The sequence below is a fragment of the Leptopilina boulardi genome, unplaced genomic scaffold (genome assembly GCF_019393585.1).
Source record: "Leptopilina boulardi isolate dan_hultmark-lab unplaced genomic scaffold, ZJU_Lbou_2.1 LbouV2_149, whole genome shotgun sequence".
In the NCBI taxonomy this organism is placed as follows: domain Eukaryota; kingdom Metazoa; phylum Arthropoda; class Insecta; order Hymenoptera; family Figitidae; genus Leptopilina; species Leptopilina boulardi.
Genome location: NW_026137695.1, coordinates 220,367 through 245,780, shown reverse-complemented (window position 1 = coordinate 245,780; position 25,414 = coordinate 220,367). Strand labels below are relative to the sequence as shown.

The window sequence follows — 25,414 nt, the reverse complement described above, 5'->3', positions numbered from 1 at the left end:
GTTTGCTGATTACGAATATAATAACAAATTCAATTATTGTTTAATTGTTTTGATCCGCCATATTGGATCCGCCATTTTGATTTTTAGAAATCTGTTATTATATTCGTAATCAGCGACCCAAAAAACCCCCGAGTAACGTACTTCCAGAGAATTTGTTTTAACCCTACCGAAAGAGTGGTACTGGAATGGTACTGAATTGGACTTGGCTTGAGTTCCACTTCAGTACCACTACCTGATAACCCATAAGAAGACATTTTTAAAGTACTTTAACAATAGTTTTAAAGGTATACAAGATCAACAAACCGTCTCTCACGATATACGTGTAAAACAGCAAAAAAAACATAATAGTTTGTAGAAAATTTCTGTTAAGTTTGGAAATTATATTGCAATCCCTCCTTGAACAATAGACCCCTAGGTCCTTTGTTGAAAGATTACAATTTTAACCCGAGTTTTATTGCTTAAAAAATTTATAATTTTAATAACTCAACTTTAAAAAATATATATTGAGATTCGTTAATATTTCTAGATTATGAATATCTAAAATTTATCAAAAAATAATTACATTTAAAAAAGTTATAATTCATCTCGTATACCTTAAGTTTGACAAAAAAATGGACATCATTTTTTAATTTAGCTGCCAAAGGACATATCATATGCATAATAATGTATGAAAATAATATAAATCCAGGAAAAACAAATATAATATTGAAATAAATATAAAGTATTAGTTTAAACATATTGAAAAAGCTAGTCGCTTTTCACTTTTATGAGGGTTTTAACGGTAACTCGACCCTTTTCGCAGGTAAATTTCCCAGTTCCATTTCAGTACCAAAATGCACCAAATTAGTACTGAGTTGGTACTGAGCCCTCAGTTCCAATTTCCCAGTACCAATCCAGTACCACTCTTTCGGTAGGGAAGTTTAATTTTTTTTGTTTCGACATTTTCAATTTTCAAAATTTGTTATTATATTCGTAATCAGCGAACCCAAAAACCCCCGAGTAGCAAGCTGATGGAGAATTTTATTATGTTTTAATTTTTTTCTATTTTGTTATATTTTATTTGGTATTTTGAATTTTCGAAATCTGTTTTCAAATTTGTAATTAGCTACCCCGAAAACCCCCTAGTAACATTTTTTAAAAATATTCAATAAGACTTTAGCATTTTTTTTTATTTGTGTCTAGATGCATCATCGACGTTCAGTGGGTTAAATATTTTTCTTGTCATAGTCTTATTAATTGTTTACTGTGCTGCCATCTAGCGTTCACCGATGTAACCTGTAACTTGCTGTCGATAAACGTTGTCCTATTGGGATCTGAAATACTGCGATACGCCATCTGGTGAGAGCCTTGTTGTGGTGGCCATGTTTTCATTCCGTGTTTCTCTAACATATACAAAAGAAAGAGATAAAAAACCAAGATGGTTGTCACAAGAAGGCTCAGGGGTGGGTCAGTTTCGCGTGATTTCTGATCCCAATACACACAAATAGTACACAATAAACACATTAATTTTCACTATTTATTACCCTTTCAAATGCTTTAAATTAATAAATTAATACTTTTTCACTGCTTTTTTATTATTAAAAAATCATATCTAAAACACTTTTCATTGACTTATATAAAAATTTGACAGAAAACCCTGATATAACAGTGCTCCATATTTTATCTTTTATTTTACTTATTTCGTATTAAATTGATACAAATAAGGTCTTAAATTACTCATGAACACTTTTTCTACAAATACCAATAAATACTTTATCATATTTTATTTTTTAAATAACATTTTTAGTGACCGTTGTGTTCCCAACGGTATTTCAACGCTATTCCGTTCAAATAGCGTTGAACCCATCCGCTAAGGTAGCAATAAAAAGTGTAAGGCAATGTTTAATAAAATGTCAATTATTTAATCCTATGTTATGTTCCGAGCAGAAATATTGTAATTTGTATTTTGCAAAAACACAAAAAACCAACATAAGCGAGTTCCAAACGTTTCTCAGAGTTACGTACATTCTGCTCTGCACCACAAAGTTACGTGATTTCCAAAACGGCTGTGGAAGTTACGTACTTTCCAAAATGTCTCTGAAAGTTGCGTCCATTCGACTTGGGGCTAACGATATAGGGCTTGTTGGATGCAGATTTCGATAAGCAATGCAATGGTATTTTTAAAATTATTGTAATTTTATTTGTTCGTAAAATATTTCATTTTTTATTAACTTTTGTTAGTTAGTTAATTAATATCTCGAAGACAAAAAATAATGCCATTTCAAAAATTTAACCATCAATTTATTATGACTTAAACAATATTCATGATTATTTCGCGCTTCAAAATGAAGGAGAACATGTTTCAAAGTTATAAACAAACGAGCTGCTTAACGGGCGCCGAAGTGCGGGTCCATTTTTATAATCCTTTGATCATCTCTTCATTGAGAAGGTAACGCATGTTGAGTACGCGAAACGCGTAAAAATGCCATACATTGTAGTTCCTTTTGTGTTTGCATCTCGCTTTATGGTCTCAATTACGAAACAACTTTAACCTAACCTAAGCGTACTCGAAACGCGTAAAAATGCCATACATCTTTTCAATTAAGAGACAACTTTAAGCTAAGCGATATTTGTAAGTACACGTTTGGTGTTAGAAAAAGTCGATTTTTATTTCTTTGCATAGTTCTAAGCTACAGGTTATTAGACATTCAATTCTTCCACGAGCTTCTGAAGTAGGTGGTAGCGTTACCATTCTTTTCAGTAAATTATTTTATTATACCATGCTTTTTCTAAGTGGTCACAAGTGATCAAGTCATAAGTTTCTCCTATCAGGTTTTATTCAATTATTATTTATGTTTAATCGCATTTTTCAAAAACTCGTGTTTTTCAATATTTTGCTATGACTTCGACTACAAGATTTTGGTCAATAATTTTTTGTTTTAGTTTGGTTATAAATACTACCTACATTTATGATCTCAAAAAATAATAAAAAGTTAATTACTTTTAGAAAGAAGCTTGTTAAAATGAGATATTTATAATTTTTTTAAGAAGCTCGTGTCTATATCTACATATTGTAATAACACATAAAATCATATTCATTTTTTTTGATTTGCTCAATTTAAATTAAAAAAGTTTTACCAAAAAGTTGGTAGCAGAATTATTGCAGACTTGTGCTCAAGAACGCTTTAAGGTCGCGTGTGTAAATATTAATATTACTTAAAGCAATATTTTAAGAGTTTAAGTGTTAGAATAAATGCCAACAAATCGTATTTCATTATCTCGTGTAGTTCTTGCAAACTTTTCTGAAAAAGAGGCTAGGTTAATTAGTTTAAGGAAATTTAGAAATTTAAAATATACATTATATATACTCCATTCAAAACAAACTTATCTGGCAATGGTCGTGTAAAAGAACCGCTCTTAATTTGTCCCTCTAAAGCAGCCAGACTTTTTTTTTCTCTAATCTCGAAATTTTTTTTAAAGCATTTTTTATTTACAGCAAAACATTTAGAATGAAATTTATACATTTAAAATTTTTTTCATTAAAAGAAAGAACATTTAATTTTTTTGATTACATGATGCAGTCAACTAAGGATTCTTAAAAACTATGCACGTACGCATTAAGAAACTCGGTATGTTATTTGTTTGTTATGTTGTCTTGTATAAGAAGTTCTAATACAAGAACTTGTTCCAAATTCTGGTGCTAAAATTGTACATTTTCTTATCAGAACTGGTACAAGTTCAGTTGCTAAACAGGTACATTTTCTTGTATGATATCTTGTACAGGGATTTTTAGTAGAGCGTTTTTAAAAATATAATATACGACTTCTTGAACTTCTTATTTTGACACAATACGTTTATTCATATCTAGCACTTCAGAGTTAGTTAAAGAACGAATACATGCTGAGTATACTAATACATTATTTGAATATATTGATATCTTCATTGATGTCTTGTCCCAATTAATAATAAATTATAATTTCTTCAAAATTTGGGCAATTTTTTAGGGCAGGAAAGATATATAAAAACATCTTTAACGTTTCGAAACCGGTACTTGTTTCCTCATTAGAATTTATTAATCTCTTATTATATAAATGAATGTTAAATTATTTGTTTTTTAAAAATAAATTATTTGCGATAAAAAAACTACATACCGTCAACTTCTGACAAGTTAAATACAATTTTCGAATATTATTGTTAGGGGCGGTTCAAATACTACACAATTAAATTCTACATCGTTAAAACCCTACACGTCAAACTCTACACAGTTAAATTGCACACCGTTAAACCTTATACAATTTATTTTTTAAATTCTACACACTTAATGTGTACAATGTTAAACTCTACACAAATTTATTTTGTAGTGAAAAATTAATTTCTTTAAATTCAACACGGTTAAATACCACAACGTTAAACTCTACATATATTTCTTTTGTAATAAAAAATTAATTTTCTTAAATTTAACACAGTTAAATTCCACATCGTTAAATTCTACACATATTTATTTTGTAATGAAAAATTAATTGCATAAAATTCTACACAGTTAAATTGTTCACCGTTAAACTCTCCATAAATTTATTTTGTATTATAAAATAAAATTTGTTTAACTCTACACAGTTAAGTTGCATATTGTTAAACTCTACAAAAACTAATATTATAATATAAAATTAATTTTAATAAATTCTACACCGTTAAATTGCACACCGCCAAACTCTTCATAAATTGATTTTATAATAGAAAATAAAATTGATTAAATTCTACACAGTTAAATTGCTCACTGTTAAATACTAAAGAATTTATTTTTTAAATTCTGCACAGTTAAATTCCACCTCGTTAAATTCTACACAGATTTATTCTCTAATGAAAAATTAATTGCAAAAAATTCTACACAGTTAAATTGTTCACCGTTAAACTGTCCACAAATTTATTTAATAATAGAAAATAAAATTTGTTGAACTCTTCACAGTTAAATTAAACACACTTAAACTCTACACACACTAATCTTATAATATAAAATTAATTTTATTAAATTCTACACAATTAAATTACACACCGTTAAACTCTTCACAAAATTTAATTTAAAAAAAATAAAAATTTATTAAACTGTACCCCGTTAAATTGCACATTGCTAAACTCTAAACGATTTAGTTTTTAAATTCTAAACAATTAAATGCTACAATGTAAAATTCTACACAAATATATTTCACAATTAAAAATTAATTTCGTTAAATTCTACATAGTTAATTTCCACACTGTTAAACCATACACAAATTATTTTTTAATTGTACACAATTAAATTGTACAATGTTAAACTCTACGCAAATTTATTTCATAACAAAAAATAAGTTTTGTTTAATTCTGCACAGTTAAATTGCACACCGTTAAACCATATACAATGTATTTTTTAAATTCTATACATTTCAATTGTACAATGTTAAACTCTGCACCAATTTATTCTTTAGTGAAAAATTAATTTTGTTAAATTCCACTCTGTTTAACTCTAAACTGTTAAATTCTACACAAATTTATTTTGTAAATGAAAAATTAATTTTGTTGAATTCTACACAGATAAATTCCACACCGTTAAACTCTTCACAAAATTTAATTTTAAAAAAATATAAAATTTATTGAACTCTACACAGCTAAATTGCACATTGTTAAACTCTAAACAATTTAGTTTTTAAATCCTACATAATTAAATGCTACAATGTAAAATTCTACACAAATTTATTTCGCAATTAAAAATTAATTTTGTTAAATTCTACATAGTTAATATCCACGCAACGTTAAACATCAGACAAATTATTTCTTAAATTGTACAATGTTAAACTCTACGCAAATTTATTTAAAAAAAAAAAAAAATACCGCCATTTCGAATTTTGAAAAACTAACATTAGATTCGTAATCAGCAACCCCGAAAACCTCCCAATAATCAGGTTGCAAGAAAATGCATCCAAATTTTTAAATAATCATCCGCCATATTGGATCCGCCATTTTAAATATTGAAAATCTGATATCAGATTCGTAATCAGCGACCCAAAAAACCCCCGAGTAACAATTTTCTTGAAATGGCGGATTTTTTTTTTTTTAAATAAATTTGCGTAGAGTTTAACATTGTACAATTTAATTGTGTACAATTTAAGAAATAATTTGTCTGATGTTTAACGTTGCGTGGATATTAACTATGTAGAATTTAACAAAATTAATTTTTAATTGCGAAATAAATTTGTGTAGAATTTTACATTGTAGCATTTAATTATGTAGAATTTAAAAACTAAATTGTTTAGAGTTTAACAATGTGCAATTTAGCTGTGTAGAGTTCAATAAATTTTATATTTTTTTAAAATTAAATTTTGTGAAGAGTTTAACGGTGTGGAATTTATCTGTGTAGAATTCAACAAAATTAATTTTTCATTTACAAAATAAATTTGTGTAGAATTTAACAGTTTAGAGTTAAACAGAGTAGAATTTAACAAAATTAATTTTTCACTAAAGAATAAATTGGTGCAGAGTTTAACATTGTACAATTGAAATGTATAGAATTTAAAAAATACATTGTATATGGTTTAACGGTGTGCAATTTAACTGTGCAGAATTAAACAAAACTTATTTTTTGTTATGAAATAAATTTGCGTAGAGTTTAACATTGTACAATTTAATTGTGTACAATTAAAAAATAATTTGTGTATGGTTTAACAGTGTGGAAATTAACTATGTAGAATTTAACGAAATTAATTTTTAATTGCGAAATATATTTGTGTAGAATTTTACATTGTAGCATTTAATTGTTTAGAATTTAAAAACTAAATCGTTTAGAGTTTAGCAATGTGCAATTTAACGGGGTACAGTTTAATAAATTTTTATTTTTTTTAAATTAAATTTTGTGAAGAGTTTAACGGTGTGTAATTTAATTGTGTAGAATTTAATAAAATTAATTTTATATTATAAGATTAGTGTGTGTAGAGTTTAAGTGTGTTTAATTTAACTGTGAAGAGTTCAACAAATTTTATTTTCTATTATTAAATAAATTTGTGGACAGTTTAACGGTGAACAATTTAACTGTGTAGAATTTTATGCAATTAATTTTTCATTAGAGAATAAATCTGTGTAGAATTTAACGAGGTGGAATTTAACTGTGCAGAATTTAAAAAATAAATTCTTTAGTATTTAACAGTGAGCAATTTAACTGTGTAGAATTTAATCAATTTTATTTTCTATTATAAAATCAATTTATGAAGAGTTTGGCGGTGTGCAATTTAACGGTGTAGAATTTATTAAAATTAATTTTATATTATAATATTAGTTTTTGTAGAGTTTAACAATATGCAACTTAACTGTGTAGAGTTAAACAAATTTTATTTTATAATACAAAATAAATTTATGGAGAGTTTAACGGTGAACAATTTAACTGTGTAGAATTTTATGCAATTAATTTTTCATTACAAAATAAATATGTGTAGAATTTAACGATGTGGAATTTAACTGTGTTAAATTTAAGAAAATTAATTTTTTATTACAAAAGAAATATATGTAGAGTTTAACGTTGTGGTATTTAACCGTGTTGAATTTAAAGAAATTAATTTTTCACTACAAAATAAATTTGTGTAGAGTTTAACATTGTACACATTAAGTGTGTAGAATTTAAAAAATAAATTGTATAAGGTTTAACGGCGTGCAATTTAACTGTGTAGAGTTTGACGTGTAGGGTTTTAACGATGTAGAATTTAATTGTGTAGTATTTGAACCGCCCCTTATTGTTATTAAATCCTATGGATCAATATTCAGCGTGTTTTGAAATTCCACTTATATTGCATGTTAAATGTTTATTTATTGATAATGGAAATTTTAAAATTGAATGAAAGATTCGTCTTTCTCTTAGAAGATTAGCTGCCCTACCAGTTCATGCAATTTATAAAAATATCAGTTATTAAGTTTCAAGAGTATAGTAATAATTTTTGCACCACCGGGTGCAGAAAGAAGAAAGTACCTGTTTTTGCAATAATCACACTAAAATAAAAAGATGACGTAAATGCTATTTAATGTAATCCACAGTCAACACTGCCTTCTGGTTGCTGATCAAGAGCTACAAAAAAGTTATTTGAAGATATTGTGTAGATTTTAATCAAATAATTTTGCAATTACCATTCCAGATACCATCAATGTGTAGAAAAGGGATTTTTGTTCTGCTAAATACAAGTTCTCTAACCATTTTACTTAAAAAAATTTCAAAAGAATAGGGTGTTGTGGGGGGATGTGCAACATTTAAGATTCCCGGTCTGCATGTCGATATTTGACAGAAGCGCATACTGTCATATGTCGGTAGCTTGTTTTTTTATATATAACACACGAGATAATACGCCCTCTGATTTACTATACGAAAAGATAGTGACATTTCTCATGTTGAAAGTTTTTTTTGCGTTTCACATTCGTGGGTATTTCACGCATTGCTCTTAATCATTTTATAGATAAATATATTTGCATAGTTAGTTTGTTAAGTTTCTTTGTTATTCTGAAATGATTTTGTCATTTATTTACTTTGTGTGGGTGTCACGCAATACCGAGCAAAATAGCGTGTTTGGGGGGATGTGCAACACTTTTTTTGGGGTGATGTGCAACTTTCTCTTCTCGATAATTTTTTGCTATTTTATGATTTAATTTGTGTATAAGTAATAGATAAAAAGTCAAATAAAAAAAGATTTTCTTGGGTGGAATTTTTAATTGAAAAGCTAGATCATAGAACCGACATTTGGTTTTTTCAAAGACATAGGAAACAGCAAAGAGTTCTACTATTCAACTTCTCAATTTTCAGTGGTTAATTACATCATATTAAATTTTTTCACTCGATTTCCATTAATTGTAATTTAAGAAGCCCAAATTTAACATTAAAATCGAATTATTGAAAATGACAAAACGAACGATTTTGAAATTTCGAAAAAACATAACTACAAATCAAAATTCTGAAAATCTATTAATTCAGATTTATAGTATTTCACTTCCTCTAAACAATAGATTCATACATAACATATTACAAAAATTGATTTTTAAAGGTATTTTCCGATCAATGAAAAAAATGTTGCACATCACCCAACAACACCCTACAAGATACTGCAAGATTTTGACATTACACAAATTGAATAACAAATTCAAGTTTACTTCGCTTGACTGGAAAACAAAAACTAAAATAAAAAAAAAAATAAAATAATAATAACTATAATAATAATGTCACTTTAAATGCATTAGACTTACAGTATACACCCGAACTTGTGCCTCTTTCCATCTTGGATCCATCCGCATACCATACTTCACCTCCAAGTGGACAGGCTTTTTCCCAATCCTTTTTCAAAGGGATAATGTTCTTAAAGCAAGGTTTAAATTTCACTCTTTTGACCATTCTATTTTGTCCCATAATGATTTCTGGGATCTTCAATATAGCGGAAATTTTCACCCTATATTTTTTCTGTAATCTACATATAAAAAGACGTATGTATACTATATTGTAGTTCTTTTTATACAAAAATGTAGAAGTTAAAGGGGGATAGGGTCATTTTTTGCAATTTTTTCGTAAAAAAGGTTTCTTTCTCCTTTAGCTCTTAACCATCAGTTCTAATCGGGGTCGATATATTTCTTCTGCAATCTACACGTGAAAATACATGTGTGTACCAAATTTTAGCTCTCTATATCAAATACAGTAGCCGCAAGGGTAGGACACATAGCTGGGACGGACTCAAGAGTCTTTTCATAATAAGGGTTCCGTCGGTACACCCAAGGTGTAAGGAACCCTATAAATTATGATTAATATTTAAATGACAAAAAATGATAAGTAAAATGTGTGAATCTTAAATTTACTTACATAAATCAGAGAAGTTTAAGATGATCTATTTACTTGATTTTTAAACATGATATTTTGTTGTAAACATGAAGTTTAATTTTTTGAAAGAGAAATAAAAAAATAGTAAAAACTTTTAAAATTGGTTCTTTCTTAGATATCTGAATGAAAAATTAACATATTCTTTTTGTCAAGGTGTCATTTCTTTTAGAATTTTATTAGCTTTTATAAAATAAAAAGGGAAAAATTTTAGTTTTAATATTTTTGAAGATTTAAACCGTTTTATAGTCATCGAAGAAGCAGAGGTCGCACAATTTCCGACGATAGTGTACCATAAATAAAATTTAACTGCAAAAGCAGTGTAGCATTCCTTACATTTGGTAATACTTTTTGTTACAGCTGTTTGCAAAGAAGGCTGTCATCCTGTTCATGGACACTGCAATGTAAGCGGCGAGTGTAAATGTCGACATGGTTGGAGAGGTGAATTATGTGACCAGTGTACACCATATCCAGGATGTAAACACGGATACTGTAATGGTTCGAGTTGGCAGTGTATCTGTGACACAAATTGGGGTGGGATACTCTGTGATCAAGATTTAAACTATTGTGGTACTCATGAACCATGTCAAAATGGTGGTACTTGCGAAAATACAGCTCCTGATCAATACAGATGCACTTGTCCTGAAGGATTTTCCGGACCAACTTGCGAAAAGGTTGACAACCCCTGTGCCTCGAATCCTTGCCTAAATGGTGCTACTTGCAGAGAAATTGGTGAAATGGCAGTTTGCGACTGTGCGCCAGGTTACACTGGAGCATCTTGTGGAACGGATATCGATGAATGTGCTTCACAACCTTGTCAAAATGGAGGGACTTGTATAGATGAACAAAATAGTTTTACTTGTACCTGTCCATTTTCATGGCAGGGAACTCTCTGTCAATTTGATGTTGATGAATGTACACTTTTGGAATCTCCTTGCAAGAATTCATTAACTTGCGTTAATCTCGCTGGCGATTATAGGTAAGATCTACTAATCATATCCTAGTAAAAGAAATATAGAATGTTTCAAACGGATAGAAATTTTCAATCTGTTTGAAAGTGCACTTTGCAACTCTTTCATATTACAGAGACATTTTGACTTTATGGACGGGTCGGACATATGTCCTAGAACAATTTTTACTCCAATTTTCTTTGGTGGTTAGAAACTAAAATATCTACTAGCCAATATGTTCTTAAATCAAAAATGACTTCATCTAATACTAAGAGCAGGGGAGGATGAGGCAAGAATAGTTAGGTAAGACGTTTTCGAATCTAGCGACCAAATCTGAATTTGTATCTGCAAAACAAGTAGTATTTTTGGAAAGCCTGGATATTTGGCTATAATTTTGCTATAGACTGCAATCCCTACGAGATAGGAATAATTTCAGGAAAATTAAAATAATTCAGTCAGATTCAATAAGTATTCATTCAAAGAATTCTGAAATTTCTTTTATATAACAATCAGTTTCAACTCAAACTAAATTCATTTTTTACATTATAATTTTCACATAAATGTGCCAAATAGATGTATCAATATTAATAATAATATTATTGAAAATTTTTTTAAACAAAAAATGAAATTTTTGTCAGAAATAAGTCATTAATTAATAATAAAGAAATGGTAAACTAAAATAACATTTTTTTTAAATAAGAATTTTTTTGTAAATAAATTTATAGTCATTTCTTATCTACTTATTTTAACATCTTAATGATCACTCAGTATAATAGATATTATGCATTAATTTTTTTAGAACTAAGAACTTCATCAACTTTTTTTTACTCAACATCTTCCCTTCGCATTTGGCCGTCATTTACGCGTTTCATCTTTCTATATCCCAACAAAACATCCAATAAAGAAAGTGGATTTCCTATTCGGGATTGAATATTACTTTTGTCATCAACTGGTTAAAAAATTCTAGGCCCTGGAGATAGATAATTTTTATTTATAATTTTGCAATTGTTTTCTTCATTTAACTGCTTATGATGATGATGATATTCCTTCTTTTATTTATTTTAACGAAGGCAGTTCATATTTGGTATACTTACGTATTTTTGAGTGTAGATTACAGAAAAAATATAGCGAGCACAATTGGAGTTGATGTTCATATTGTTTTTAAGGAAAACTCATATTTTTAGAAAAAATCATGGATTTTTCGAATAAAAAAAGAAGAAAATTTTATCGTAAGGGATCCAAATTTATACTTTTTTACGTATTTTTACGTGTAGATTACAAAAAAAATATAGCGAGAACGATTGGAGTTAATTATCATAGTGTTTTCAAGGAAAAACTGATAATTTTCGATAAAAATATTGATTTTTCCCCAAAAAACGAAGAATATTATATCTAAAGAGTTTCAAATTTATACACTTTTACGTATTTTTGCGTGTAGATTACAAAAAAAATATAGCGAGAACTCCAAGTGTGCTTGCTATATTTTTTGTAGTGTTTTGCCATTCTTTATAATTTGCCATTTTCTTTTTTTTACCATTTGCTATTTTTTTTATCTTTTGACATTTTTTATTTGTTGATATTTTTATTATTTGTTGGGATCTAAAAAAAATCGTAAAATTGAAAATGTTAAATGAAAAAAAAATTTTAAAATTTTTAAAAACTTATGATAAAAGTATCATTAAAGTATTATTCCATGCTTACATTACAGGAAAAATTAATCAAAATTGGAATTTTTCCATCGGCCTTCACACTTTAAACCCCTCAAATTTTAGGATTAGGGGTTCGGAACCCTCGGTTTTAATGCGAGTGTAACTCGCACTTGTCCGATTTTTTTAATTAAATTAAGGAAAAATTAAAATAAGTTGCATATTCTCCTTATTATTTTTGTGTTTCTTTCGTGGAAATTGTACTGCCTCGTAGAGATAATAATAAATAAGTTTTGATCTATATAAGCAAAATGTGAGCTTGATCAGGTTTTGCTCAAGTTTGATTTGAAGCAAAATATTGCATCTAATTAATAAAATATGAGTAGTATAACTATGTCACTCTCAGGAATTAGTACCTCAGGCTGCCGCTAGATGGCGCCACTGTCGCTTACCGCCGGTCGGTATTTACCCACAGTCGGTAATGTAGATATTAGTTCTGCCGGATGCCACTAGATGGCGCCACTGTCGGTCGTTATTATCGTCAGTCGGTGATGTAGATTTTGTATTATCAGCAGGTAGGTTATGTTAAGTAGGTTTAAAGACTACACGTGTAGTTGGACCTACTGTTGTTTTGTACGTGGAGGGGATACGTGTATATATAAGTGGATCAAGGTATTAAAAAATAGCAGAGCGACAATGGAGAAAGCAGCCGAGCAGCCAAGCAGTCACCATAATATTAACTTCCGAAGATGACCAAGCCGATACAATAATTCTATCCTCTTCTGATAATGATATGGAGGAGAGATATATTTGGAGTACAGGTTACTACACCCTTGGAGATTACGACTATGTAGATGATGATGACGATGAGGATGTCGGTGGTGGTATCCTGGGTCCCAGTTTTGAAAATGTTGTCTGGATTCGAAACTCGGCAACACAGACAGATGATGTAAATATTTCCTGACACAATTAAAAAAAATTATTAGAATTTTTGAAAAAAAATTAAAAAATTTTTAGTTTTATTAAATATAAAATTTTAAACTTATTTAATATTTTTCAGTTGGAACAATTTGCAGCAGAGAATGTGTTGAGAGAGCAAAACAGGGATCCTCAACCAACATCTATAGAATCTGTACCAAATCAACCAACAACTCTTGAAGCAATTGTATCACCATGGCGGTCACCATCTGCAGAAGCTGTTGAAAATGAAATTAACGAACGAAGACGACATGCCAGGAGTCATCGATGTAAATGTAGACGGTGTCATCGTCGACATAGACATCACTGTAGTTGCCACAGACACCACCATCACAGACATCACCATCACAAACACCATCATCATAGAAACCACCATCACCTGCGAAACCCAGAAAATTTTAAAAATTTATATGTAAAAAAAAAAAGAAAAAAAATTAATTTTAAGAAAAATAAATAATTTTACAAATTATTTTTTTTTCAAACTTTGTAAAAAAAAATATTTCAAATAATTTTTAAATAAAAATTTTTTTTTTTAAATAAATATTTTATTTTTTAAATAAATATTTTATTTTTTAATTAAATATTTTATTTTTCAATTAAATATTTTTTAAATTGATTTGTTTAAAAAAAGAAATCATAATTTATAAGACTTTTCTCTTTTTTTATATATTGAAATTTCTATAAAAACAAAATATTACAACTTTACTGATTTACTTTTGTAAAAATTTAAAATCACTTTTAAAGTTAAATTTATAATTAACACTTTTATAATAAATTTTAATTATTTTTTAAAATTAAGTGAATTATTATTTATTAGAATCATATATTTTCACTTATTTTGATTTTATTCACTTGTAAACAAAGATCACAACATTGACTTCTGCTATCACTGAAACTTACAATTAAGATTGTAACCTTGCATTGGTAGTGTAACGAGCGACTATATTCTCGCTCGAATAACTTTTCGATATCTCGAATTAACGATATTTACGCGCTAAATAATAAATATTCAAAATATTAAATAATTAATATTTTGTATTCTAGAATTTATTCTCACATAAATTTAGCAATTGAGGAAACTATAAAAAGTTAACTTAATTGTAAAATAATATCTTCACGCTTTAAGTATTTTCAAGTCTTATTCTCAAATCAAAGAATATAAACAGTTCTAAGAAAAGTCATAAATTAAGTAAAATAGCAAAAGGAAATATGATTCTAACTTTCCTTTAATCCCAACCATGAAATAAAAACCCTTAAAGATCATAAAAAATCCACTTGAAAAAGTTGTGGTCCTTTCTCAACAGGACACCAAACACATGTTGACCAGACACACATGTAGACTCGCTAAATCGAGAAAAGTCACGTATTGATCAAACAAAGGATAAAATATTTGTAAAGAAATATTTTATATCAACTAGATTTTTACATTAAAAATATAAATTAAAAATCATCATCTTCTCTATAAAACATTATTAAATATATAATCGTGGTGTGTGTGTGTGTGTGTTATTTACACAATAACAAGATAATAATTAATTATTACATTAATACGTATGAGTATCTTATATTGTTAATTATAATATTTATAATATAATAAATATTATGTATAAGATATACCTTGAAATATATAATTAGTAAAGTGAATAGTAAATAAGATACGTAGTGTTGTGCAGTGCAGTGTTGCTGGAAACAGCATAGAATAAGAAAATATAAAGAGCATGCGCAATGAAGCCACATGGACTCACAGCTGAGCGCTTCTCCACTACTTGTACTTTATGCTTTACGTCAGATCTTATCTTGCCTTCGACTTGTCGAGTTCGCTCCAAGTCAACTTTGTATTTGTCTCTTTCTATATTTAATAAAGCTTGGGTTTTAATCTAGAAGTCGGAACAATTAATAATTGGTTAATTCGTTATCTAATAATTATTGTTCGTCTTCAAGAGGATTTTCCCTCCGTTTTAACGGAAATTAATTGTGTAACTATGTGTAACTATGTCACTCTCAGGAATTAGTACCTCAGGCTGCCGCTAGATGGCGCCACTGTCGCTTACCGCCGGTCGGTATTTACCCACAGTCGGTAATGTAGATATTAGTTCTGCCGGATGCCACTAGATGGCGCCACTGTCGGTCGTTATTATCGTCAGTCGGTGATGTAGATTTTGTATTATCAGCAGGTAGGTTATGTTAAGTAGGTTTAAAGACTACACGTGTAGTTGGACCTACTGTTGTTTTGTACGTGGAGGGGATACGTGTATATATAAGTGGATCAAGGTATTAAAAAATAGCAGAGCGACAATGGAGAAAGCAGCCGAGCAGCCAAGCAGTCACCATAATATTAACTTCCGAAGATGACCAAGCCGATACAATAATTCTATCCTCTTCTGATAATGATATGGAGGAGAGATATATTTGGAGTACAGGTTACTACACCCTTGGAGATTACGACTATGTAGATGATGATGACGATGAGGATGTCGGTGGTGGTATCCTGGGTCCCAGTTTTGAAAATGTTGTCTGGATTCGAAACTCGGCAACACAGACAGATGATGTAAATATTTCCTGACACAATTAAAAAAAATTATTAGAATTTTTGAAAAAAAATTAAAAAATTTTTAGTTTTATTAAATATAAAATTTTAAACTTATTTAATATTTTTCAGTTGGAACAATTTGCAGCAGAGAATGTGTTGAGAGAGCAAAACAGGGATCCTCAACCAACATCTATAGAATCTGTACCAAATCAACCAACAACTCTTGAAGCAATTGTATCACCATGGCGGTCACCATCTGCAGAAGCTGTTGAAAATGAAATTAACGAACGAAGACGACATGCCAGGAGTCATCGATGTAAATGTAGACGGTGTCATCGTCGACATAGACATCACTGTAGTTGCCACAGACACCACCATCACAGACATCACCATCACAAACACCATCATCATAGAAACCACCATCACCTGCGAAACCCAGAAAATTTTAAAAATTTATATGTAAAAAAAAAAAGAAAAAAAATTAATTTTAAGAAAAATAAATAATTTTACAAATTATTTTTTTTTCAAACTTTGTAAAAAAAAATATTTCAAATAATTTTTAAATAAAAATTTTTTTTTTTAAATAAATATTTTATTTTTTAAATAAATATTTTATTTTTTAATTAAATATTTTATTTTTCAATTAAATATTTTTTAAATTGATTTGTTTAAAAAAAGAAATCATAATTTATAAGACTTTTCTCTTTTTTTATATATTGAAATTTCTATAAAAACAAAATATTACAACTTTACTGATTTACTTTTGTAAAAATTTAAAATCACTTTTAAAGTTAAATTTATAATTAACACTTTTATAATAAATTTTAATTATTTTTTAAAATTAAGTGAATTATTATTTATTAGAATCATATATTTTCACTTATTTTGATTTTATTCACTTGTAAACAAAGATCACAACATTGACTTCTGCTATCACTGAAACTTACAATTAAGATTGTAACCTTGCATTGGTAGTGTAACGAGCGACTATATTCTCGCTCGAATAACTTTTCGATATCTCGAATTAACGATATTTACGCGCTAAATAATAAATATTCAAAATATTAAATAATTAATATTTTGTATTCTAGAATTTATTCTCACATAAATTTAGCAATTGAGGAAACTATAAAAAGTTAACTTAATTGTAAAATAATATCTTCACGCTTTAAGTATTTTCAAGTCTTATTCTCAAATCAAAGAATATAAACAGTTCTAAGAAAAGTCATAAATTAAGTAAAATAGCAAAAGGAAATATGATTCTAACTTTCCTTTAATCCCAACCATGAAATAAAAACCCTTAAAGATCATAAAAAATCCACTTGAAAAAGTTGTGGTCCTTTCTCAACAGGACACCAAACACATGTTGACCAGACACACATGTAGACTCGCTAAATCGAGAAAAGTCACGTATTGATCAAACAAAGGATAAAATATTTGTAAAGAAATATTTTATATCAACTAGATTTTTACATTAAAAATATAAATTAAAAATCATCATCTTCTCTATAAAACATTATTAAATATATAATCGTGGTGTGTGTGTGTGTGTTATTTACACAATAACAAGATAATAATTAATTATTACATTAATACGTATGAGTATCTTATATTGTTAATTATAATATTTATAATATAATAAATATTATGTATAAGATATACCTTGAAATATATAATTAGTAAAGTGAATAGTAAATAAGATACGTAGTGTTGTGCAGTGCAGTGTTGCTGGAAACAGCATAGAATAAGAAAATATAAAGAGCATGCGCAATGAAGCCACATGGACTCACAGCTGAGCGCTTCTCCACTACTTGTACTTTATGCTTTACGTCAGATCTTATCTTGCCTTCGACTTGTCGAGTTCGCTCCAAGTCAACTTTGTATTTGTCTCTTTCTATATTTAATAAAGCTTGGGTTTTAATCTAGAAGTCGGAACAATTAATAATTGGTTAATTCGTTATCTAATAATTATTGTTCGTCTTCAAGAGGATTTTCCCTCCGTTTTAACGGAAATTAATTGTGTAACTATGTGTAACTATGTCACTCTCAGGAATTAGTACCTCAGGCTGCCGCTAGATGGCGCCACTGTCGCTTACCGCCGGTCGGTATTTACCCACAGTCGGTAATGTAGATATTAGTTCTGCCGGATGCCACTAGATGGCGCCACTGTCGGTCGTTATTATCGTCAGTCGGTGATGTAGATTTTGTATTATCAGCAGGTAGGTTATGTTAAGTAGGTTTAAAGACTACACGTGTAGTTGGACCTACTGTTGTTTTGTACGTGGAGGGGATACGTGTATATATAAGTGGATCAAGGTATTAAAAAATAGCAGAGCGACAATGGAGAAAGCAGCCGAGCAGCCAAGCAGTCACCATAATATTAACTTCCGAAGATGACCAAGCCGATACAATAATTCTATCCTCTTCTGATAATGATATGGAGGAGAGATATATTTGGAGTACAGGTTACTACACCCTTGGAGATTACGACTATGTAGATGATGATGACGATGAGGATGTCGGTGGTGGTATCCTGGGTCCCAGTTTTGAAAATGTTGTCTGGATTCGAAACTCGGCAACACAGACAGATGATGTAAATATTTCCTGACACAATTAAAAAAAATTATTAGAATTTTTGAAAAAAAATTAAAAAATTTTTAGTTTTATTAAATATAAAATTTTAAACTTATTTAATATTTTTCAGTTGGAACAATTTGCAGCAGAGAATGTGTTGAGAGAGCAAAACAGGGATCCTCAACCAACATCTATAGAATCTGTACCAAATCAACCAACAACTCTTGAAGCAATTGTATCACCATGGCGGTCACCATCTGCAGAAGCTGTTGAAAATGAAATTAACGAACGAAGACGACATGCCAGGAGTCATCGATGTAAATGTAGACGGTGTCATCGTCGACATAGACATCACTGTAGTTGCCACAGACACCACCATCACAGACATCACCATCACAAACACCATCATCATAGAAACCACCATCACCTGCGAAACCCAGAAAATTTTAAAAATTTATATGTAAAAAAAAAAGAAAAAAAATTAATTTTAAGAAAAATAAATAATTTTACAAATTATTTTTTTTTCAAACTTTGTAAAAAAAAATATTTCAAATAATTTTTAAATAAAAATTTTTTTTTTTAAATAAATATTTTATTTTTTAAATAAATATTTTATTTTTTAATTAAATATTTTATTTTTCAATTAAATATTTTTTAAATTGATTTGTTTAAAAAAAGAAATCATAATTTATAAGACTTTTCTCTTTTTTTATATATTGAAATTTCTATAAAAACAAAATATTACAACTTTACTGATTTACTTTTGTAAAAATTTAAAATCACTTTTAAAGTTAAATTTATAATTAACACTTTTATAATAAATTTTAATTATTTTTTAAAATTAAGTGAATTATTATTTATTAGAATCATATATTTTCACTTATTTTGATTTTATTCACTTGTAAACAAAGATCACAACATTGACTTCTGCTATCACTGAAACTTACAATTAAGATTGTAACCTTGCATTGGTAGTGTAACGAGCGACTATATTCTCGCTCGAATAACTTTTCGATATCTCGAATTAACGATATTTACGCGCTAAATAATAAATATTCAAAATATTAAATAATTAATATTTTGTATTCTAGAATTTATTCTCACATAAATTTAGCAATTGAGGAAACTATAAAAAGTTAACTTAATTGTAAAATAATATCTTCACGCTTTAAGTATTTTCAAGTCTTATTCTCAAATCAAAGAATATAAACAGTTCTAAGAAAAGTCATAAATTAAGTAAAATAGCAAAAGGAAATATGATTCTAACTTTCCTTTAATCCCAACCATGAAATAAAAACCCTTAAAGATCATAAAAAATCCACTTGAAAAAGTTGTGGTCCTTTCTCAACAGGACACCAAACACATGTTGACCAGACACACATGTAGACTCGCTAAATCGAGAAAAGTCACGTATTGATCAAACAAAGGATAAAATATTTGTAAAGAAATATTTTATATCAACTAGATTTTTACATTAAAAATATAAATTAAAAATCATCATCTTCTCTATAAAACATTATTAAATATATAATCGTGGTGTGTGTGTGTGTGTTATTTACACAATAACAAGATAATAATTAATTATTACATTAATACGTATGAGTATCTTATATTGTTAATTATAATATTTATAATATAATAAATATTATGTATAAGATATACCTTGAAATATATAATTAGTAAAGTGAATAGTAAATAAGATACGTAGTGTTGTGCAGTGCAGTGTTGCTGGAAACAGCATAGAATAAGAAAATATAAAGAGCATGCGCAATGAAGCCACATGGACTCACAGCTGAGCGCTTCTCCACTACTTGTACTTTATGCTTTACGTCAGATCTTATCTTGCCTTCGACTTGTCGAGTTCGCTCCAAGTCAACTTTGTATTTGTCTCTTTCTATATTTAATAAAGCTTGGGTTTTAATCTAGAAGTCGGAACAATTAATAATTGGTTAATTCGTTATCTAATAATTATTGTTCGTCTTCAAGAGGATTTTCCCTCCGTTTTAACGGAAATTAATTGTGTAATTATTTAAACTTTCCCGGTTCATCTTAATGATTAACACTAAGGCTGAATCCACAAAATAACCAAGTGAAATTGCGCTTGCGCAATTAAATATACAACTTGGCTCGTAACAGTAGGTATACTTTTCACGGAAAAAATATTTCACGGAAAAAAAAGACGATCGGGCTTAGAGCCCAAAGCACAGCAATTTCATAAGAAGGGCATATTCATGCGAGAAAAGAAACGTAACAGAGAATTAAATATATACAGGTCTCTATAGCGGAAAATTCAAATTGAATTAAAAAAGAATTTAATAATTTAATTATTAATTAATTATTAATTAATTATTAATTAATTATTAATTTAATTATTAATGACTAATAATTAATTTATTAATAACAAATTAACTATTTAATTGACTATTAATTAATTAATAATATATTAATTATTTAATTTACTATTAATTAATTAATTAATAATGTATTAATTAAATTAAAATGTTGGGCTAAGGAAATAATTTTTTTTTTGACATATTTTCTCTGTAAAAAAAATAATTAACTCATTATTTAATTAATTAGTTAATTTTTTTTTAAGGATAAAAATTGTCAAAAAAATTAATTTCTGTTCAACAAAAATTATTGCGATCAGGAAATAATTTTTCTGGCAATTCTTCTCCTTAAAAAAAATTAATTAACTCATTATTTAATTAATTAGTTAATTAACTTTTTTTTAGGAAGAAAAAATGTCAAAAAAATTATTTCCTGTTCCACAAAAATTATTGCGATCAGGAAATAATTTTTCTGGCAAATCTTCTTTTAAAAAAAAAATAATTAACTCATTCTTTAATTATTTAGTTAATTTTTTTTTTAAGGAGAAAAATTGTCAAAAAAATTATTTCCTGTTCCACAAAAATTATTGCGATCACGAAATAATTTTTCTGGCAATTCTTCTCTTTAAAAAAAAATAATTAACTCATTATTTAATTAATTAGTTAATTAATTTTTTTTTAAGGAGAAAAATTGTCAAAAAAATTAATTTCTGTTCCACAAAAATTATTGCCATCAGGAAATAATTTTCCTGGAAATTCTTCTCCTTAAAAAAAATTAATTAACTCATTATTTAATTAATTAGTTAATTTTTTTTTAAGGAGAAAAATTGTCAAAAAAATTATTTCCTGTTCCACAAAAATTATTGCGATCAGGCAATAATTTTTCTGACAATTCTTCTCTTAAAAAAAAAAATTAACTAATTAATTAAATAATGAGTTAATTATTTTTTTTTTAAAAGAAGATTTGCCAGAAAAATTATTTCCTGATCGCAATAATTTTTGTGGAACAGGAAATAATTTTTTTGACATTTTTTCTTCCTAAAAAAAGTTAATTAACTAATTAATTAAATAATGAGTTAATTAATTTTTTTTAAGGTGAAGAATTTCCAGAAAAATTATTTCCTGATCGCAATAATTTTTGTGGAACAGAAATTAATTTTTTTGACAATTTTGACTTTCAGGCATTACTACTCTCCACGCGGCGACTCGCTAGCGCGCCACCCGCTTATTCAAAAAACACTTATATTTTTGAAAGTTGTGAATGAATTGACTCGAAAATTTCCAAAAAACTTCTTTATATATTAATAAACAAATGTCTCACTGGAAGTTCTTTCAACTCGAAAGTTCCTCACAGACTTTTTCTCGGCGAAGGTAAGAAATCGTGATTATCGACACGTCATTAATAATAATAATAATTTATTGAATAATTAATGATTATAAATTTTTTTATTAATTTATCGTATTCTCTAGACCCTAATGCGTTTGTATACCGAATTTTAATCGATTTCATTAATATTTGTGGAAGTTACGGGGATTTATGTTTAAAAATATAATGAAAATAGTGAAAAAAAAATTTTCAGTTTTTTGGTTTTATTAAATTAAATTTTCGTCCTATAAAAAAATCTCAAAGGAAAAAAAGATGCGTCTCTTCATTTTCTGCATGGTACTATTTTTTAAAAATCAAAATTTTCATTTTCTTTTTTTTTTACTTTTTGACCCGTCTGACTGGCATTACAGCGTTCAGCCGTTCCGGTAGGGAAGTATTATTATTATTATTATTATTGTTATATATAGTATTATTAAAATAAAATTGAAATTTTTTAATTTTATAGATATTTTTATACAATGAAAATATATATTTTTTGATACCAAAATAAATGTATGACTTTTTATTATATTAAATAGGTAAACAATTAAAACTCATATTTAAATTTGTAATTTTTCATTATTAATATAAAAAAATAGTTTTTTATACATATAAATAACATTCATATTTAAGCATTTTCTTTAAATTCCATATTATTATACGGTCCTCCAAGATAGACCATTTGTAGCGTATTGTTGGATGCTGCCTTCATCATTGATGTCCAGGTGTCAGGTTCAAGTTCAAAATGTTTGTAAAATCGGCTAGGCAGGAAAACGTTGAAAGTTTTGTTGATTTCCGCAACAACTCTATCACCATACTTTGACTGAACCTTTTTAAGCTTCGTGATAGTGAATTGTCCTCCCACAGTTAGCTCGGACAGCGGCTTCGTGGGCAAGAATTTCTCCATCCGTCCAACAGCATTGATATTTGAAAAGTCCATGTTGCTTCTCAGAGGGTTGTCCTAGGAGATGCTTGTCATCCAGCTCAGAGCAGGTTGAATGGCAAATTCACCTCTGGCTTTACCCTTTTTATACTCGAAAATCATCCCCTCCCTCGGGCTAATCTCAATCCCCACTGTAAATGCTCACATATATTAATATGTATAGTAAAACATTTGCAATGGCGCCACCGTCGTATATCTCCAGTCGGTATTACCTTTGGTCGGTTCCATTGTTCTTCCTTAAGCTTACTGATAAATAATGAGCAAATCAATTTACGCTCTCTAAATTTATAGACTTCTTACTTTTTCACACACATGCGCATTACCTTTCTTGTTTTTATTTTATATTCTGTAAAATAATCTTAAACTAATAGGATAGGATAAAATCAATTAACAATTTATTATAACTTTAAAATGTTTATTTATAAAAATAAATTTAGATGTTTCATAAAATTCTTTAATCGATTCCGTAGAATTTACAGTAAAATATTCATTATGATTATCAACTTCATCTACACCCTGATCAACATTTCTTACATCACACTCATTTGTAGATTTTATAAGCCAGTTTCTTAACATTGATGCATTATTTACTGCACACCATTTATTACACAAAGTATGATAGGTACAAACATATAATGAAGCTTCTAATTTAAGTTTTTTAAGTGAAGGACAATTAAAATATTCAACGTTTCGTACATTAATTACAAATTTTTCAAGACACTTTTTTTTCTCGATGCCCTTTACATAAATTGTGCGAGCACCAGCTAACAAATCCTGCAGAAGTGATTGTAATTGATCATACGGCACATCACCAGAGGTCCATTTCAGTCCATGGTAGTTGTGCATCAACCATAGATTTTCACTCTTGTATCTCCAAGGTAGGGAACTCCAACTGCAGGGTGGCTCGAACAGGAACACCATTGGTTGAGCATCTTCCTCAATTGGTAGAATGGTCAGCTCCTTGAAGATGAAGTCATTGTAGGGCCTTTTGAAGCCTTGAATGTCCACGATGAAGTCCATGGTTGCAGCAACTGAGAATTTTAGTTCAGATTCCTCCTTTTTATACTTGAGATTCACCCCCACCACTTATGTTACTTTTTTAATAACACCACTGATTGGTTTATATTGTATAATTTGATCATGAATAATCAAGCAATATGCAGCTGTATTAGCTGGAAAATTAGCACTCGATTCAGATTCCAAACGTACATCAACAGAAACTTGTTTAAGAAATTCGTTTTGTTTTGAGCAATCTATGACAGCCAATGGTGCATAATCTTTAAATAAACTTTTCGTAAGTAGAGGTTCAGAATCTTTTCAATAGTATGATGCTTGAAAGTTACAATACATGTCATACAGAATAGAAAATTGGTTAAGATTAAAATTAAAATTAAAATTTCCATAGGGATAGTATTGTGAGTTTAGGAATAATTTTACATTTATAAGATTACAGTTGTCAAAAAAGTTTACATATCTCGTGTGATTATTATCGAGGTTTTTCAACATGTGTAGAAGTTTTTACAGTCCAAACATGTTTCTGAGTCGCAGGTATAAGTGGATATTCATACATTTCCCACGATCTAAAACTCATACTTATAAATGGATCCTTTTCAATAAATCTTAATAATTCAATTTTTTGACGGTCACCCACAAGTAAGTATGGTATCATCCATTCAATTTTATTAATCGAAATTCTAAATTCTTCACGCTCCAGACCCTGAATGTTGACTATAGCATTAAGATCTGTCCGAGATCTTGTCAAAATAAGTTCATGTTTTGCATTTACAACTATTTTTCGATAGTCTTCAGCAAATCCAAAAATCATACTCAATGGAATATTAACATCAAAATATCCATCATCATTTGTCACTCTACTGATATCTTGAAAGTCAATATAACCTGCATTCTCAGCATAAATTATCTGACTAGGTGTTTGAGAAATATAAGCTTTCATAGTGGTTGTTAGACCAACATTCTTACAACGATCAATTTCAACACCATTCAGTTCATAACGAATCTTATTAAACAAATAGGAAATACCATTGCTGATTAATTTTGTATTAGTCACAGCAGTATTGTTAGGTTTAATTAATCTTCCATGTACGTGTAAGGTACTTTTACAAGGAAGAACATATAAATCTTGATGTTAAACTGCAATGCGAATCTCATCACTATTATTAAATGCTGATGAAACATAAGGTTGATGAGAATGGATCTCATAATATGCCAATGAATCATCATATTTCACTGGACTTA

General features: G+C 28.4%; 1 protein-coding gene across 1 annotated transcript in view; it reads left to right on the top strand.

The window, feature by feature from the left end:
* The window catches only part of LOC127291624 (protein jagged-1-like), a 436,579-nt gene that overhangs the window by 340,556 nt on the left and 70,609 nt on the right, over positions 1 to 25,414 (top strand). Inside the window, exon 4 of the mRNA XM_051320822.1 lies at positions 10,202 to 10,820. Within this exon, the coding sequence (XP_051176779.1) occupies positions 10,202 to 10,820 (619 nt within the window). The remainder of the gene's footprint in view (positions 1 to 10,201; positions 10,821 to 25,414) is intronic.